The 19,750-nt window shown below is 42.5% G+C and overlaps 1 protein-coding gene across 5 annotated transcripts in view; it reads right to left on the bottom strand.

Annotated features, from left to right (window-relative positions):
- Positions 1–19,750, bottom strand: part of NFIB (nuclear factor I B) — a 370,296-nt gene that overhangs the window by 202,080 nt on the left and 148,466 nt on the right. The window contains exon 1 of one of the 5 annotated variants that reach the window (XM_083185922.1): positions 9,440–10,009. The exons of the other annotated variants lie outside the window; for them this stretch is intronic. Coding sequence (XP_083042048.1) covers positions 9,440–9,457 — 18 coding nt within the window. The 5' untranslated portion in view covers positions 9,458–10,009. Of the gene's footprint in view, positions 1–9,439; positions 10,010–19,750 lie in introns of those variants that run through there. 5 annotated transcript variants of the gene reach the window in all.

Raw genomic sequence — 19,750 nt, 5'->3', positions numbered from 1 at the left:
AAATGATAAAATGGAGAATGATAAACAACCAGCCAATCCGCTCCTGCCTGACATTTTTTTAAACAGTCTGTGACATGGAAGGTAGGAGCTGATCGGCTGGTGGTTTATCACTCTCCATTTTATCACTTTGCAAGCTTATTGCATCTGTCCCCTAGTCACTTACATAGGCGGCCTATGAGTAAAATCTGATACCTAATAAATATTTGTCAAAAAGGTAACAGTATACTCAGAAGTCAGTGAAATAACACAGTTATATCTCCAGGCTATCTCAAACACAATGTACCTATCCTTGAATTAATGGCACATTACACTTCTTCCAGTATTGGCAATAAAAGAAAGTGTTTAGCATTATGGTTACACGATCCAACCTTCCTAAGCAATAGTCAAAGCTCTCTTCTTTATGTTCAAAGCAGCCTTTAAGCACCTTACATGTAGCTCAATGTTAACATGAAATTGAAGCTAAGCAGAATAATCTGTGTAAAAGCATCCTTCCATTCACTGTGATGGCAATGCTGACAGAAGAGGGTTAAGGTAAAAGCCACAGGACAAAAAATGGTCTCCATTTAATGGATGCAAATAAGCCTCAATACAAAATGTTGCCTCATCAATGTTGGGTACTACAATCAGCAGACGGAATGTACCAATCACTTCCACCTTACAAGGTCAAATGGAAATCCTTTAATGAGAATCAAAAGTGAGGCAAGTATGTAAATGGACAAAATGGTACAATGAAGTAGAGACATAGATGGTCAATTCCTTGTAACCCTGTAGATGCTTCTGTTTCCTGCTTAGGTATTCACCTGTGTATATCAATTATATGTAGCATGCGCTTATTAATTTAAGACTCATTGCCCCACTCAGCAATATTTATATTTGATTTAATGACAAATCATTAAATGATATGTATTTTAAACCTTAAAAATGAAGATTATTTTATCTGCTTATGCTATCAATAGGGGGTTACTGAGTGACTGCAGTTTGCCAAGATTAAAATATACTAATAAAGTTAGACAAAACGCGGTACCATTTCTGACAACAAGGCAGGGTCTTCCAATCACACGCCATTACTAGACAGCCCAGAACAGTGGTGTCAAACTCATGGCCTTCCAGCTGTTGTGTGCAAAGCCGTCCTCAAAGCCGCTCATCTGCTGGTACTACCAACAGATGAACGGCTTTCCCGGCAATGATGCGGGAGTGCGCAGCAGCACTTAAAGCTCATCGCCGGGCCATACACACTGGGCGGCTTTGAGATGAAAGCCGCTCAAACCTGCTGTTTTGAGCGACTTTCAGCTCAAAGTCGCCCAGTGTGTATTTTAGAATCTAGTCTTTCTCCAAATGCAGCACTTGCCAATGCTGTCAGTACGTTGCCTCCATGTCACGTATATAAAAAAGAAAAAAAGAATCATACTCAGCGGTCTGTTGAAAGTGTATTCTGCCATACATATATTCCTGCTTTAGCTAAAGTAATTTGTAACAAAGTTTGCACCTGGGTTGGGCCTGTTAAGTGGAAAATAAAAAGTTCTATTTTGTTCCTTATGAATACAGTAAAATGAAGAAAGCCATGCTGCTAGTAATGGTACTGTCATTACTGTGCACTCTGCCTGTGTTGTAAATTTCCTGCCCATTTAGAAATCTGAAACTCTGTACATTCCCTTAGGCTGAGCCTGCCCCACAGATGAATGGGGTAATTGACTGAACCGGGGAATAAGTGGGAGGATTTTAGAAACCACAGGATATTCACAACAAGCACTCTGCACTGGAATACAAACCATACTCATTTTTTACCTTGTCCTCAATGTTGATGCCACTAATCTATAAAAAGAGGCTTCATTTATATTGGGCTTGAGTCCTGGAATGTTTTATTTCTTTTTTTTTTTTTTACTTTTTTTCTCTAAAGAACATCTGCTTTACAGTCTTATTTTTTTCTTTTAGCCTGTGTGGGAGGTTTGCTGTATAAAAGGAAAACTTAAATTAGCACATTATTGGAATATTACACATTATATAAATACAGAGGTACATGACCTTAAAGTCCCAAACTGCCATTTTAGCCTGTAGTGTTGTCCCTGTAGTGGATGTATAATAAACTGAACCAATGTTTTTATTATTTAATTATTTCTTAGAAGTTGCGTATCTCCACACTGGTTTAGCTACAGAAGGTACAGAGGCCTGCCCTTACCACCCAGGTCCCTGCATGAACAGACACCTTTTTCATGCATGCACAGTGAGTGCCATGGGATTGGCATATTTTGGCCTCTTCACTTCCTAATGGTTGTGGAGATTCAGAATCTTGGACATTTCAGCTCAGTTTACTGTTAACAGGGATCCAATTCTGTCCATTATTGCTAATAGGACCCCCAACATTTCTACATGGATGTGGTAACGATGGCCAGGAATGGTCCCTGCCCTACTCTGCTGAAGGGAGACTAAGCTAAGGATTTTAGAATGGCATCCTTAGCCAACTTCCCAAAGTTTGTATTGGTATCCAGAGCAAAGTGGCTGTAATTGCAGGCAGCCATGAAAGCCATATTTACTACCTTATTCTATTGTGAGAACTTGTACGTCTAATGTCAGGGTTTGTGGTAATTATTATATTCTATCCAACACATAAGTATTAGCATCAAAGACACGCTAGGTCCAAGAGATCTGTCCCATCCCCCATACACAGGGCATTAATGCCTGCCTTCAACATTCCTGTGATAGTCCCACAAGGCAGGGTGGATCTGTGAACTCATATGGTTACCGCCCTAAAACACCCAATTTTATGAAGACATAGCTCGCCAGTGGCGTAACTATAGCGCCGCAGCCCCCGCGACGGCAGGGAGGCGCTGACTAAGTGTGGGTGCCTGGGGGACTGCGGGTCCCCAGCTCCCACCTCCTTGTGGGTGCAGCGGGGTGCATTCAGGGGGGTCCGTGCAGGTGTACCTGTGGCACTGTCTAGAAGCCGCGGTGAGAGGGGTCCCTGTGGCGCTGTGTAGTAAATTGGCGTATCCCTGCAGTGTCTTGGAAATAACTAGTCCAGCGCGCTATCCACCGGGCGGCGCCGCAGGAAGCGCTTCTGATTTTGAAAACACTGGCCGCACACCGATTGAGATTCAGCCAATCAGCATGCGGCCAGTATTTTAAAAATCAGAAACGCTTCACGCGCCGCCGCCCGGCGGATAGCGCGCTAGACTAGTTATTTCCAAGACACTGCAGGGACCGCTCTCACCGTGGCTTCTAGACAGCGTCGCAGTTATGTACACCCGCGCCGCACGGACCCCCTGCCCGCTCCCCAGGGGGGTGTCTTAACTGCGGTGGGGTGGGGGGCGCAAAATTTGTTGTTCCGCCACTGTAGCCCGCAGAATAGAATGGACATTCAAAAATGCAAAAACTCTTAATTTCACATGTGCTATATGCAAATTAGCCCAATGATCTGTTCTCCAATTACGTTTTCATGTATTAATTATTACAAATGAAGATATAAATTTATTAGTGAGTGATATTCTTGTTATCATTCATTATGAATGATTAATGGTCCTCCAGCCAATCAGCTTCTATCTGTCATGTGTTAGGAGCTGCTTGGCTAGAGCACCATTTATCACTTATAATGAGTGATAACAAGAATATCACTTGTTGGTAAATCTGCTCCTTAATTTCAAAACTTGTTATGCAACAATAAATTGTTCAATATTAGTTTATGTTCATTTTAAGATTATCCAGCTCCAACTGTATCAGTGTCAACTTTGGATAAAGTCAACAAAAATCTTGAAATATATATATATATATATATATATATATATATAGATATATATATAAAGGTTAACCTCTGGCATGCGCTTATCCTAGTTTAACAGCTGCTCCTCCGATATTGTTCTCCTGTTAGTGAGAGCCAGGGGAGTACAAGAAGCAAAGATGGGGGTTATCGGAGTGCGCTAATTGGGGTACCACCTAGCCAGATTTCACAATTAGTCCATTACACTGATGTGCTTATCGGTAATTTTAAAACACACGGCTCTTCCGTCCACTTTTTTCAAACAAGAAGATGACTCCAAGTCAGACAAATGGTCCTTTATTCATAAAACCCAACGCGTTTCGTCACAAGGGACTTCGTCAGGGGTATGGCAAATCAGTAGTTAACCTCGCACCAAAATTAAGTGAGGGTAAGTGTCTTTACACAATAGTGTAAAATCTAAGTGATTCAAGGACTACGTCCAGGATTTATATAATAGGCAGTCGGTGTGGATGATCAAGGAGCTCTATAAAGCCATGATGTTAGTGGTAATGTCTTCCTTTTGGTAGAAATGTCTAATGGGTGCCCCGCTCAATCGCAGGTATCCTCAACCTAAATCTCAGCACCTCCTGTAGTGAAGGCGGGTTTAGGTCACCAATATAAACTTTGCAAAGTCCTAAGCATCCAGTCGTTTCTGTTAGCAGACCCTGTTAACAGAAACGACTGCTTCATATATATATATATATATATATATATATATATATATATATATATATATATATATATTGGGTACTTGTGTAGTTTCACGGGACCCAATATATCGGATGCGATATTGGCCGATATATCGATGCGATCCGAACCGATTTTTGACCTGTTCATAACCCCACTATCCACTACGCATGGAGTTGATTTTATATAGTGTGGCAAGCGTAGCGAGCCACCGAGCCCGAAGCGTGGCGAGCGGACGCGAATTACTGCGCTCGCCACACTATATAAAATCAGTATGAACAGGTCAAAAATCGGTTCGGATCGCATCGATATATCGGCCGATATTGCATCTGATATATCGGCCAATAACGCATCCGATATATCGGGTGCCGTGAAAATACACAAGTACCATATATGGTAGAGGGAGATAAAACTGTGAGAGATAAAGTACCTACCAACCAGCTCCTAACTGTCATGTGCAGGTTGTGCTTAAAAAATGTTAGCTGCGATGGTAGGTTATCTCTCTCCACTTTATCTCTCTCCAGGGCTTAAGGGGCCTACACACGGGGAGATTTGCTGAGCATTCTGAGCTATGCTTGAACGCTCAGCAAGATTGCTCAGCACACAGCGATGTGTCAGTGATGTGTGCTGAGCGATCTGACAGGGCATGTGTTCTCTGTTGAGAACACTGGCCCTGACCAGCGATTAAATAGGTTTATCCAAAATGCTGGATATTAAGCACTAGGCGATAGCGCCGCGCAGGGCCGTGAATCGCTATGGACCCTATGGCTATGGCGTCTAGATAAAAAACATTTTAAAAAGTTTGATTTATGGCTTAATCCATATGGATGTATTCTGCAGGCTTGCTATCTGTGTTGGGTGATGGAGTTGCATGAAAAATAATTCAAATTGAATTTCCAGTTTCATACACACTGACATATGCTCCAACATGTACGAGAAAACATTCAGGAAAACATAGCCCTACTAAAAACCTGAACTGAACTGAATTAAGTCACTGTTGTTATACACTAGTCTATTAATTAAATTCAAGTTATTGCATTCCTAAAAAATGGAAGGGAAATCTTTTTACATGGAAAAAATGGCTATAGGCCTTTTTTAATGAGATACTTCAATCCAGATGCATTAGTAAAAAAAAAAAAAAAAAAAAGAAACTATTTAAAGTAGTGTGCTTTTGCATTTCCTGCTGTTGTACCCCATGTAACTTTTAAGCTAAAAAAGAGTGGGGCGTATAAATTCAAAGGTTAGACTTAATCTTGTGTGTTTTGGCGCCTTTTCCCTGCCAGCTACTGTAAAAAAGTGGAGATCTTGTCTGTCCTGTCTCAAGTTCAATGGCAGCTTCCTCTCACAGGCAACAGAAGAGGGGGAAGGGGGAGAAAGGCATGTTCAGTGCACTAATAATAATTCAGATCACACCACTTCAGCTCCTTGTGTCAAAGTAGAGAGATGCTCAACCCCCTCCAACCTGAGCTTTTCAGCTAACACAATTCCAGTCAGGGTCAAACACACATGGAGCCATGACTGAGGTCCTGTCAAGAGATCACCTATGTATACTTAGGAATTTGATAAGACAATGGAAACACTGTATTTACACTCAGGTTATTAGTACTGGTTGCTAGTAAGCTTGTATTCATATTGTTGGGAGGGAAGTATACATTGTGAGCTTTTACATCCACACAGGGATGGGATACGGCCGCTACCTCAAGACTATGATGGTCGACATACATTAGATGACCATTAAAGGTCGACCAGGCTTAGGTCGACACATGAAATAGGTTGACATGGCTAAGGGTCGGAAAGGTTGACCTAAGCATTAGGTAAACAATGGGAAGATTGGCATGATTGACATGAGTTTTTCATGTTTTTTTTCCTCACAAAACAGGCAGTATTTCATACCCTACCATCCACTAGGGCATGGCGGGAGAATATCATGTTTGCATAGTGAACGAAGTGTACGAAGCATAGTGAGTGCAATGCGCCTTGCAAGGGAAAATGGTACACTGATACAGTGTCCATGTCGACATAAATGTGAAAAACTCATGTCGACATTTTGACTGTCAACATTCCCATTGTCAACCTAATGCTTGTGTCAACCTTCTGACCCTGTCGTCCTTAACTATGTTGACCTATTTCTTATGACCTGTTGACCTTTAGTGGTGGACCTACTGTATGTCGACATTTATAGTGTCAACCCTATGACCCCCCATGGGGACTTCCAAAATATTTACTGATAGTGTGTTATGTAATATAAACATTAGATAATATAGTTTTTGCAACAATTCAAGAAGTTACTTCTAGAACTCAGCAGCAATAATAACTAACAAATACAAATAAGTGGCATATATTACAAAGTGTACAATATTACATATATAAAGCCCATGGTTATATATACACCAGTATCTTTAGATGATCAAGGTGTTTACCTAGCAAAGTATAATAACCTATTACCAGATATGGGTTCAGTTATGTTGTGCTGAGCTAGGATAGAGGAAATGCAAATGAAAAGGCTCAAGGATTGTTCAACTGGCAGTCCGGGGGCCGGATGCAGCCACACAAGGCTCTTTTGTTGGCCCTACCTTCCAGACAATTGCCAAAGGATCTCTTGATAAATGGCCACATAGTTATAATAAATGGGAACAACCCCTACACTGGAAGAGTTGAAATAAAGTCAAATGCAGAAAACAAAGTGCATGGAGGGTATTTATCAAAGTTTAGCTAGAGATAAAATCGTAAGAGATAAATTACTTACAAATCAGTTCTTAGCTGTCATTTTTCAAACACAGAAACTGATTGGCTGGTACTTTAACACTCCCAATTTTAACTCTCTCTGAACATTGAGAAATATTGCCCCCCCCCCCACCCCCATATCATTGATAGAAAAATATACTATGGAGAAAGCACCTCACTTCACAAAACATATCCAATAGAGGAATGTGACAAGTTGATATAGACATATATACAGTTAGGCATATAATGTTCCATGTTGTATTTAAAACAGGCAGCAGTGATAAACGCGTAGCTTGGAATGTGATACAATTGTGAGAAATAAAGTTCCAACCAATCAGTTCATTCTGTATCTGTCATTTTTCAAAAACAGCATGTACAATGTAAGGCAGAAGCTGATTGGCTGGTATTTTAGTTCTGTCCTCAGTTTGATAAATACCCCCTATAATGTAATTAAACCTAAACATTTCTGCTCGAGAACTGAAATACAAATCACTGGATTTATATGCAACACCTGCAAGAGAATTACAGTGTAATGCAGCATGAATCTTTTATCCTCAGTGAGCAGCATGGTAACCTGCAGAATGCCTAACAGGTGTAGAGCAGAAGGCATCCTGTTCCCAGAATGTACAGGCAAGCCAGGCTATCAAACATAAACCACCAAGAGTACATCACTATTGCAAATATGGATTAAGAACAATAGGTACAAATTTGCATGAACCATAACTAAGTTACATTCTGAGGCATAGGGCTGCAGAGGAGGGTGGAATTGATGTATTGGGAATTCACATACCTAAGATTATAGAGACAGGAAATAGCAGGCTTAGCCATTGACCAAACAGAACACACACTTTATGTAGGATCAGCACAACTCCAGTGCTACAACCTAAACAGCAACATTCTGTTGGTAACTCAGTCACAAAGACTTTCTAAGAAAGCTTGTTAAAACTCCCAAATGGTCATTGAGCATAAAACAAGATGGAGAAATGACTTAAAAGTTACAAATATATATATATATATATATATATATATATATATATATATATATATAATGCATATATGTTTCAGAAGGTCGCCAGACCTTAAAGCATAGGAGATAAGATAAAGTTGTGATTGTGGAGGGAAATGTTTTCCTACATACTGTAAACGTCCTGTTCATTGATAGTGCAATCTATCTGAAGTCTGAAAATGACAATATATGCCAATGTTAATTATAAAACATATCACTTCTACCAAGGTATTGAAACTTTTACACACAGGTATCTGAATGTATTTACTACTCTCATTTTTAAGTTGGCCCTTTAATATTGTGAATATTGCACCTATTTGCAGTGGTTATCAGTGATATTTATGACACAGTGGCTACTATGGAAGGAATTACTTTGAGATAAAGAAACCACACCTTCCCATACTATACAGTAGGAAGCACTGTGCTACAATAAACAGTGACATCAACCAGATCTCTAAACAAACTACTGTAGTTGGGGTTAAACAAGGATATAAGTTTATGTTCATGCAATCTTAAGACTATCATAATAAGAACCATGTCTACTTACGTTGGAACAGCAGGACGTAAACGGATGGAGATATTAAATATGATAAATTACTGACAAAAATGCCTATGATAAACAGAGACCCTTTGTTAAGTTTTTTTTTTTAAATGGAAACCTAAAGTAATAGCAAAAACAAAAGCAAATTGCAACTAAAAATACCTAAAAGTGCAGTAAAACTGATGGAAAATACAAGTGCTGTACAAAAAAAGGGGCCTCTTGTTCCAATCTATAGCCAAGTTACATGTGCTCTTATCCCTTGCAGCGCTCAGCTGCTAGGTGTCTGCCAGAATGAGGAGGAAGACTTGCGGCAGGATAGTTGCCAAGTTCAGCACTCTTGGACGCAAGCTCCATCCACTGATTGCTGGCAGAGACGTATGACCCACATCCACATGCTGCCAAAGAAGCAGAAGACAAACAACCGGCACTTCTAGCTCATCCCACAACAAGTTATGTCATTAAAATATTCAGGAAGAAAGGTTATTACAGGGATTGTAACATGTCACCCCCCCTACTGTCCCAACACACAGCAGCAGCAGCAGCCTGCTGACCAGGAACCACGACCTGCACCCTTCATAAGTATGGCAGCATGCCAGCATAGCATGCTAACCGGCCGCCTGCACCCACAAGCCAAATATCATCCTATATATATATACAGTACTTTTGAAACCCAACCGGGAGACGTAAGGCAAATTATAATAGCAGCTTTTAAAATGTCCAAATCACATACCATTGCACTGTATTGCATTAAATTAAAGGGATCCTGTAATCTGAGCACAGCACAGGCGCGGTGGCTTCACATTTCTTAGGTGACAGCTAATGTCTCTGGCAGGGCTTTTTTTTTGTTTTGTTTTGTTTGTTTATTTTGTTTTAATTTTCAAATCTAATTCCCAGGAGTGACTGCAAGTCTTATGTGGGCTGATGTGTTTGCGGTTTGTTCATGCGATGGTTTTATATAAATACGTGTAAGGAATAAGAAGCAGAGCCGGAAGAAAATAGTCTTGGCAGGGTGATGAAGTCAAAGTACAAGGCAGTGTGAGCTGCCTGAGTGCCTGCTGTGCCTAGCTGTACTTGCAATCCTGCACTCCTGGAGGGTGGCTGTGCTGGGCTGACTTGAACGCGGTCCAGGAGAGGCTGATCCCGTTTTTTTGGAGCTGGGCTGGTCTGTGAGTGCTGTTGGCAGGGTTTTTCCTCTCTTTCCCCTGTGTGTCTCCCTGGCCCCCCTGTCAGTCTGGCTCTGCTCTGCACATCAGGCAGCTCATAGCAGACCCGGTTCTGCACTTGGACGAGTTCCACCTCTTGCTGATTGGACGGGAAGGCGGCGGCTCCCTATTCACCCTTCCCACCTTCCCTTCTCCTCCCTATTCAGCCAGCTCCCCCGTCTACACTCCAGCTGTCACAGCCCTCCCACCTACTCCTAGAGCTCCCCCTCCATCCTCCCTACTCTCGGTCTCCTTCTGCAGTCACTCCCCTCCTGTAAATATTACATTCCTGCTCTCGCTTCAAATATCCTTTCTCTCTCTCTCTCTCTCTCTCTCTCTCTCTCTCTCTCTCTCTCTCTCTCTCTCTCTCTCTCTCTCTCTCTCTCTCTCTCTCTCTCTCTCTCTCTCTCTCTTTCTCTCTCTCACTCACTCTCTCTCTACTTTCTTTCTCCCCTTCGCCCACTTTTTCTCTTTTTCTTCCTCTCCATTGCTTCTTGTACGAATCCTAGCTTGCACAGTACAAATAAATCTGATTTTCAATAAGCATTGGTAACACTGGTGTAACAGTGACCACACATGATATATACTGTATGCCTATCACATAATTGTACATACACACACATACATACTGTATGCCTATCACATAATTGGTTATTCATGTGGAATGCCCCATACATAAATCTTCTACAATGCTGCTCAATGTCTGTGTTCATGATCCTGCTTTAGAAACCTATTTAGGAGAAATCATGTAGATCTTAAACAAGACTCCCCATGCCTGCCCCTGTTATGTCCTTTACTGCTGATCCTGGCTTTAACTTTCCCTTACTGTACCCCTGTTTCTTTCTCTCTCTCTCTCTCTCACTTGGGAAGATCAGCTCTTGGCTTCCTCCTTGTGGCTAGGAGAAATAGGATAGGGAGGAGGGGGTTGCATAGTGATAGTGTGAAGTAGCCTGCCTAGAGGAGGGGGAAAGAGGCAGAGAAGCCATTCTCCATATTTATGAGCAGACAGCCAATAGACAAGAGAAGTGTTACTGCAAAAAAAGTCTAGTCTGCTGTGAGACCCAGACAGGTCAAAGGACCCTGAAATCAGCACATGATGCCAATTGAATCAATCCTGTGTTCTTGCAGAATGTGTCTGGCACTTCAGTGTCTGTAGCTGCAGCCCAGTGTTATAAGTATGTACTGGGAGAGGCCGATTGCTAGGGAGAGAGCTCATTAGTACCTCAGTGCCTGGGTCTCCATTGCCGAGTCGCTGCTACAGGGACAGCCACATGTAAAAACATTGAACGTATACCATGTATAATGCTTGTCTTTCTTTCATTTCAGTTATTATATTATGAATATTGTATACAATTAGTGTAAAATGTAATGACCTGCGTGTTCTGCACTGACTTCCTTTTAAATAACTTATATTATTGTTACTGTAGTCAGTTTTTTATACATATAATAAGTGCTTTCATGGCAGTGGTACACTACTTAGCGGTAGACAATATTTTGGGGGGTAATAACTAGTTTCCTAAACTGGGAGAAATCTCAAATCATTTCAGATATTCAAAAAAGCACCCGAACGCTTATCTAGAGTGCGGAAGCTACTAGAAATCTTTTTATCAACTTGTTTTAAAGGTACCATTCTTTCACAGTGGGACTTGCAACTCCTGATGAAGGAATCATTTCAGGTCAATCAGTACAGAAAATCTGGTAATGTGTGGGAGAAAGTAACAATTTGCGCTTTTGCTTCCAAACACTGAATAACTGACATTCATGCATATTGGTTATACCATGCCTAGATAAATACCATGGATCTGTGGTCCATCTTGAGCAGGCAGGGATTAATTATGAAATTCAGTGGTAGATTTGTACTTTTAGTCCTGCCCCCTAGTCAGATATGATTGAATTGCAATATTTTACCATGAAGGTTTTTCATGTGTACTGGAAAAACCATCTAGGTGAACCTAGCTTCAAATAGGCCATTCCATTATGGTGAACAGTAATCAGGAAGCACAAAGTGGCATAGCCTGCTCTGTACCTTCACTCCATATACTGCTCCTGTAAATAATACCCCTTTTAGACATACTACTCGGGAATTACCTGGCATTTTTTCTGTTGGGTCATTTCCCCGGGTGCAGCCTGCACCCTTTTACACTTACAGCAGCCGATGAAGCAGTTCAACCTGGTAATTTGCTGAAAAATTCAGGTTTTTCTTATGTCTGAAAGGGTCGACCTGGGTCGAAAATCCCGGCACCTCAACCCAGGTAAAAAGAAGGGTCAGAGACCCGGGTTCTAATATCCAGGTTGACCCTTTCAGACATACCAAAATCCCGGGTTGATGCACGTTCATGTGCAAAAACCTGGGATTTTGGAGTATGTCTGAAAGTTGTATTAGTGAGGGACTAGAGATAGTATCTTACCTATCTGAACGCTCTTTCAGTGTTCGCTTCTCTGACTCTACTTCCTCTTCACTACCTCTGTCAGTCGGAGTTCCGCAAGGCTCAGTCTTAGGTCCTCTGCTTTTCTCAATCTATACTTCCTCTCTTGGCAAACTAATCAGCTCTTTCGGATTTCAGTATCACTTATATGCGGATGATACTCAAATCTATCTATCAACCCCAGAGTTGTCACCAGTGGTTTTGGGACGAGTCTCTGAATGTCTATTTGCCATCTCATCTTGGATGTCTTCTCGCCAACTCAAACTTATATTCCCGCCAACTAAGAACAGTTACCATCCTGATATCTCCATCACTGTTGACAACTCGACAATCTACCCTACCCTACAAGCTCGTTGCTTAGAGATCATCCTCGACTCTGAACTGTCCTTTCTTCCCCACATGCATCTAAAAACCATATTCAAAATACAACCCTATTGCACACAAGACACTACCAAATCTCTTATCCATGCACTCATTATATCCCACATTGATTATTGCAATAGTCTCCTAACTGGTCTTCCCAAGAACAGACTCTCACCACTGCAATCCATTTTAAATGCTGCTTCTAGGCTGATCTTAATTGAAAGACGCTCATCGTCTGCTGATCCGCTCTGCCAATCCCTTCATTGGTTGCCTGTATCTTACGTATTCAATATAAAACACTTCTACTCGCATATAAAGCTATTAACCATACTGCACCAGCATATAGCTCTTTACTTCACAAAATATCTCCCATCTCGACCACTCCGCTCTGCACATGATCTGCGTCTCTCTTCTAAACGGATCACTAGCTCCCATTTACTATTACAGGACTTTTATCAGGCTGCTCCCACCCTATGGAATGCCCTTCCACGCACAATAAGACTCTCCACTAGCCTCCAAACTTTTAAGTGTTCTCTGAAGACTCACCTCTTCAGGCAAGCCTATCATATTTAAGTTCTACACGCATAACGCATAACCCTCTGAGGCACTTATGTATTATATAGCTTCCCTTCTGGACTTGTAACTTGGTGGGACTGCTATGCTATTACTGGTGCCTGTCCTTGTGTTTCCCTCCTATGTCCCTATAGATTGTAAGCTTGCAGCAGGGCTCTCCTACCTCCAAGTCTGTCTGTTGTTACCCAGTTTGTTTTATCACTGTCTACTATTGTAAATCGCAACGGAATCTGCTGCGCTATATAACAAACTGTAAATAAATGAATAAATATTCAGAGATCCAATAAAACGGCTGGTGTCTCCTTGCTTTCTATAAATTGTGGCACTGTACCACTATAACTTACTTACTTACTATCAATGCTAAGGGTTCGATATATTAAGTTGAAAGTCAACATGTTGAAATGACATTTATAATGTCTACTCTACATCATAACACTCAAGTGATTGCTTACCAAAGCAGCAAATGTTCTAGTGACTATTACTTGTTCAAATAACTTTAAACAGATAAAAGAATGCTTAGAGAGTTAATAAGTTGTTATCACCAAACACCAAAAGTATTTGAGGTGTGCATGACCAAATATTAGTTGTCCTTCATTGCTGGCAAAGAGCATTGCTACAGCCAGTCTCAAGCATCACACAACACAGGGATGAGCTAGCAACGTTTGCTACAGGCAGCGAGTGGCCAAACAGCATTATCTATATGTTTGTACTCATATGAAAAATTGCATATAACTTTCTAAATCATATAATTTTAATTTAACAATTGCAGTTTTTTGTATTCTAATAGAGCACAAGGGTGTACTACAGTATGTGACCTTATATATCTGGACATTGAGAGAAGTGGCCATTAGTGGCAAGGCCATCTTAACACATAGACAAACTGGGCAGCTGTTCAGGGCCCCATAATTCTAGCGGTCTTCAAGTTGGGGCAGGTGGTGGTAACACAATCAGAGTGGCAAGGCATCATTTTATACCTGCCCCCCCAGCCTGTAGCATGACAATGGTTGACAATCATTTACTGTATGGAAGCATGTGGAGACCATAGCAGGGGCAAGTTATAATTTTATTTAATTTTCCCAAAAATGGGCGTTTATTGGCACCATTACATTGCTTTGCGCAGGGTCTACAGTGCTGTTAAGGCAGCCCTGATTAGGGGAAAACCCCACATCTAAGGATGCAGATGAGCCAGTGGTGGCTCCAGAGGAGGAGCTGCAGCACAGTTCAAAGTTCAAATAGGGGAACCCCGCCAACTGCCAGTGGCTCCACTTTTTATATTTTGAACTGTGCTGCAGCTCCTCCTCTGGAGCCTCCCCTTTGATTAGCTGTGATAATATTGGCCCAATCCACAATGCAATAATTGATTACATCACATGGATTAATCAATTAATGGATTAATCAATTATTGCATGCAGGGATAGAGCTTGCAAAAAAGCTTTGTCCCTGCAATGCTACTCTGCAGCCATATTGGGAGTAAATGCACATGCGATTCAGCCCAACATTGCCATTGCTACCACCTCCCATACCCCTGAACATACTTCCCATCAACCGAAGATTGGCGCTCCATGCTGTGAGCCATTGTGCAGCATCACTTTGCTGCACAAGGGATCACAGGAGCAGTTGGGAGCCCCAATAACTGGCAGCCGTCATCAGAGAACCGATCACAGATCCCTGCGAAGGTATATTTAAATAAAATAGCTTACTCTTTCATTACATAGCTGATCACACTGGCCCAGTCCCTACACTGCTTTCTACACCTAGGCGCAGAGAAAGCTGTGCAGATGTAAGAATATCGCCGTGAGACATACCTGTGATTACACTAGCTGAAGCAGGCTCTATGATCACAGGGCTCACTGCAGTATTTTTTCTTTTTCAATTTTCTATTGTTACATTTGTCCAGATCGCATTTCCCATTTATAAGTATTAAATAAATTAAATTAAAAGATTCAGAACATTTTTTCACAAAAACTGCTCCAAAAGCTCTTTAATGCATTCTGGTGATACTAAAATAATGTGAAATGGGTGTGAAAACACCCTTTTTTATATGGGTTTTAGTAAAAAAAATTGTTATTAATTCTGCCCCATTATCTCTTCTATTACAATATGTATGTTACCATTATACACTATGGACCTTATTTTGGTTGATTTGCAAGGCTGCAAATTCGCAGCCTTGCGAGTCCACCAGACGCCGCCCTGCGAATGCCGGTACACCTCCTCCCCCCCCCCCCCCACCCCACTCGCACACCACGTACGCTTGCACAGGCTGCAAATTTATGTTTTACATAAACATCCATTTGCAGACTGTGGGGGAACTCCCACATCATTCGATTTTGGCTGACCATTGAATGATGTGGAAGGAAGTGGGCAGGCAGCTGACATCCGGTGATGTCAGCTGCCTGCCACGGCGCCCACATCAACGGGCGATTTCCATGGGAACAGCCAGCATTTTCCACACCCACAGTCTTGAGTGCGTGCACCCGGCATATCCACACATGCAGAAATGTGCATACTGTATGCCCAACATCAGACCCCTTGCGAAGGAAGGGGTCCGAACGAACGACCAGAATAACCCCCTATATTTGATTGGCCCTGCATTGCATTTAAGATTTCTAACAGGCAATAATGGGCCAGACATAATGCAGTGCAAGTTTGGTGTTCATGCAGAATGCCAGCAGAACTCAGAGGGGCAGGCAATACCAAGCCTTGTAAAACCACTGCTTTAAAAAAATTCTATGCATTAGGTTGGCATCCGTCATGGCTGCTGGACTCGCACAGCATTACAGGCCCAACAAGTTCCTATTTAGCAATATATTTTTTAAGATGTAGTAACATTAAGAGCAAATACATGATAGCATAAGTTTGACACATACATCAACATGGTCAAATGTTCCACACAAGCATAATGTCAACATGAAAAAATGTCGAAATGAGTTTTTCATTTTTTTTTATTAAAAACCATACTTTACCATCCCATTGGGCATAGAGGGAGAATATAATAGTGTGCCAAGTGCAGCGAGGTGACGCGGTACACTAATATGGTGTCCATGTCGACATTTACATAAAAATGTGAAAACTCGTGCCAATCTTTCCCACTTTGACCTTTTTCATGCAGACCTATTTCTTATGTCGACATTTTAATCATGTCGACCTAATGCATGTTGACCTTATTCATGCGTCAACCGTCTCCCTGCCGACCAGTAGTAGTTAATCTATTGACTGTTGACCTAGACACTGTCGATCAAACGATCCACACCCGCATGCATTTTTTACTATTTTTTCCATACCAGATCATACCAACGGTCTATTACTTTAATGATATCTCCATGTGAACTGTGTAGGAAGAAGACCATGTTTACATTTTACATCATTTTTTTTTCTTTTTTAAAGCAGATGTTTATATTTAATTGAATTCCATTTAATTTAGTTTTGATTTCTGTTTTGTAGTTGTGTCTGTTTTTAGTTATAATTTAATTGGCAAATGTAAGTTTAACACATTTCATTAAATGATTATATTGTAGGCAAATGGTAACTCTTTCTCTATGGTATTGTGGCATTTGTTTTGCATTAAAAAAGTAGAAAATGAAAGTACATGTGTTTATTGGTAGCATTTTTTCTCATGCTTGTGAAGTCATTGGTGGGGTATGTTTCTTGAATTTAGCTGCCAATCAATGGAATCTGAGATAAAAGAATGCTCTTACAATGCAACTGTGTGTAAGGGGTTATTGGTAGAATGGAGCTGAAGCAGGCTGGTGAAGCAGGGACACGTGAGCATCTCACATGCTCATGCGTCCCAGTCACCTGGCGGCAGGGAGCAGAATCCCTGCCCGTCTCCGCTTCAGGGAGGCAGGCCGGATTAGGGGGGGGGGGGGCGGGAGGCAACGGGCAAGACGGGTGAGCAGCAGGGAGAAGCCGGAGGGCACACGAGCATCTTGTGCGGGCACGCCCCTTCTGGCGGATGGGAAAAGGCGGTGATTGGTGATAGAATCGCCAAGAGCGGCTCTAATGAGAGCTGCCCCATCTGTAATAGGGTATGGGTCATTGGGTGAACCACTGAAGGTTGACATGGCTTATATAGACACCTGAAAAGGACAGTATGCCTAATGTTGACATGGATCAAAGGTGGACACAACCATTAGGTCGACAATGGCTAGATCGGCAGTAAAAAGGTTAACATGGGTTTTCACTTTTTTGTCCCCGATGTTAACACAGTCACAGCCCTGATGTCGGGATGGGCATGGTGCCTCGCTATGCTGGCTCACTATTCTATTCACCCCTCACGCCCTAAGGGATGGTAGGGCATGAAAAACATGTCGACCTTTTGACTGTTGACCTCAGTGGCAAACGCAGGATTTTCAGAAGGGGGTTTCCAGAGGGGCGGAGCAAAGCACGGAGATGGACACTTAGGTGACCCAGTATATGCCGGGTCAGTTAAAGTATTATAGATAGACCAAATGTATATAAATAATAATAATTATAATAATAATAATAAAAAAAAATTGGTACTTGTTTCCTAGCACGGCCACACCGATTTACATCGGGGTGGTCGTGTCGGAAAAATCGGGTCGATCGCATCGCATGCGATGCGATCGACGCGACCGACCCGATTTTCGACCCGATTTTTTGATTGAATGAAATGTAAATCGGGTCCCTGGGACCCGATTTTACATTGGATTCAATGTAAAATATTCCCTAGACCCCCAAATTTAACGACGTAAACCCCACCCCACGATAGACGCCAACCCGAAGCGTGGCGAGCGCAGCGAGCCCGCAAGGGGCGGCGGTGCGCATCCTCCGACCTTTTCATTCCCCTACTATCCACTAGGGCGTGGAGTGAGAATAGAATAGTGTGGCGAGCGCAGCGAGCCACCGAGCCCGAAGCGTGGCGAGCGCAGCGAGCCCCGCGAGGGGACGCGGATACCTGTGAAGCCCGCGAAGGGACGCGTTTACCTGTGAAGGTGTCCGCGTCCCCTCGCGGGGCTCGCTGCGCTCGCCACGCTTCGGGCTCGGTGGCTCGCTGCGCTCGCCACACTATTCTATTCTCACTCCACGCCCTAGTGGATAGTAGGGGAATGAAAAGGTCGGAGGACGCGCACCGCCGCCCCTCGCGGGCTCGCTGCGCTCGCCACGCTTCGGGTTGGCGTCTATCGTGGGGTGACGACGGGGACATCTATAATGTGAAATTGGTCATATTGGCCCATTTCACATTTTTCACATTTTTTTAAAGGTGAGATGGACTTAATCAAGTCCATCTCATCTTGTGCCATTATAATGGCACAAGACCGACGCGATCCTCACGATTTCAATGTAAAAAAATATTTTAACATTGAAGCCTATGGGGAAATTGGGGGCATCGCGTCGGTCGCGTCGGGACCAATGTTAATGGTCCCGACCGACGCGATGCCCCCGATATTGTGCCTTAGCCGGCAAAATGGACCTGATTTCAAAGGAAATCGGGTCCATCGTGTGGATCGTGTACCTTAACTTAAAGGTACACGATCCATAAGATTGTGGCCGTGCTAGGAAACAAGTACCAAAAAATTATATATATATATATATAAATATATAATATATATATATATATATATATACATACAGGGGCATCAACAGCAGTGTAGACCCCTGGACATAGCAATGTATTGGGGCATTTACCGATCCTCCAGCGGTAGGGGTGGGGGAAGCTTTGATGTCCCCCTAGGTGGTAGAGGGTATTATATCAACCGCTCAGCATGTAGGGCCTGGATCATTAATTTCCACTAATCAGGGGCGTAACTACCATAGGAGCAGGGGGTGCAGCTGCTATGGGGCCCAGAGCTGAAGGGGACCCATCTTTGCTGTCAAACTAATATGTTTTGCATACATTTATCACCATCAGTTGCTAAATAGGGGGCCCTTACTAGTTACGCCTCTGCCACTAATTACACATTTACTGCACAGATGGTGGGAGATGAGGTGAGAGAAAGGGGCATTGGTCTGAATGAAGGGGCCCTGATACATAAGTTCCCAGAAATAGATTTATTAGATTTTAATGGAATTAAAAACTAGAGAATCCCACCTACCAATTGGTATTGGGGACTAGGGGATCAGAGTTCAGGAGGCAGAGCAATCCGCCAACGAGTATATAAAACTACATACCAGGTGTGTGGAGCTGGAGCAGTAACCAGCTGCTGGAAGGCTGATATCTCTGATTTTGGGAAGAGTAGAGACAAGCTGCTAGCGTCCATCAAAGGGGGAGAGTCCCAGATTTTGGAATATATCCTCAGAAAAAATCTAAATCAGACAGAACCTGAAATATCTGACTGGGAAGAGCAATTAACAGGCTTGGATGGGGACCACTGCTTTGAAGTCAGATATCTCCGGTTCCCAAGGGCCGATTTTTAAAATTCTTCTACCCATGGAAAGAGGGGACCCTCAGCTTCGGGTCCTTAGACTCCTGGGGGGGTTTCTGGGTACTCAGAAACCCCCCTGTGTGCGCTACTGGTT

Source organism: Crinia signifera, chromosome 1, assembly GCF_055691185.1.
Source record: "Crinia signifera chromosome 1, ASM5569118v1, whole genome shotgun sequence".
Lineage (NCBI taxonomy): Eukaryota > Metazoa > Chordata > Amphibia > Anura > Myobatrachidae > Crinia > Crinia signifera.
Note: the sequence above shows the minus strand (reverse complement) of the source record. Positions and strands in the feature narration are given on the sequence as shown.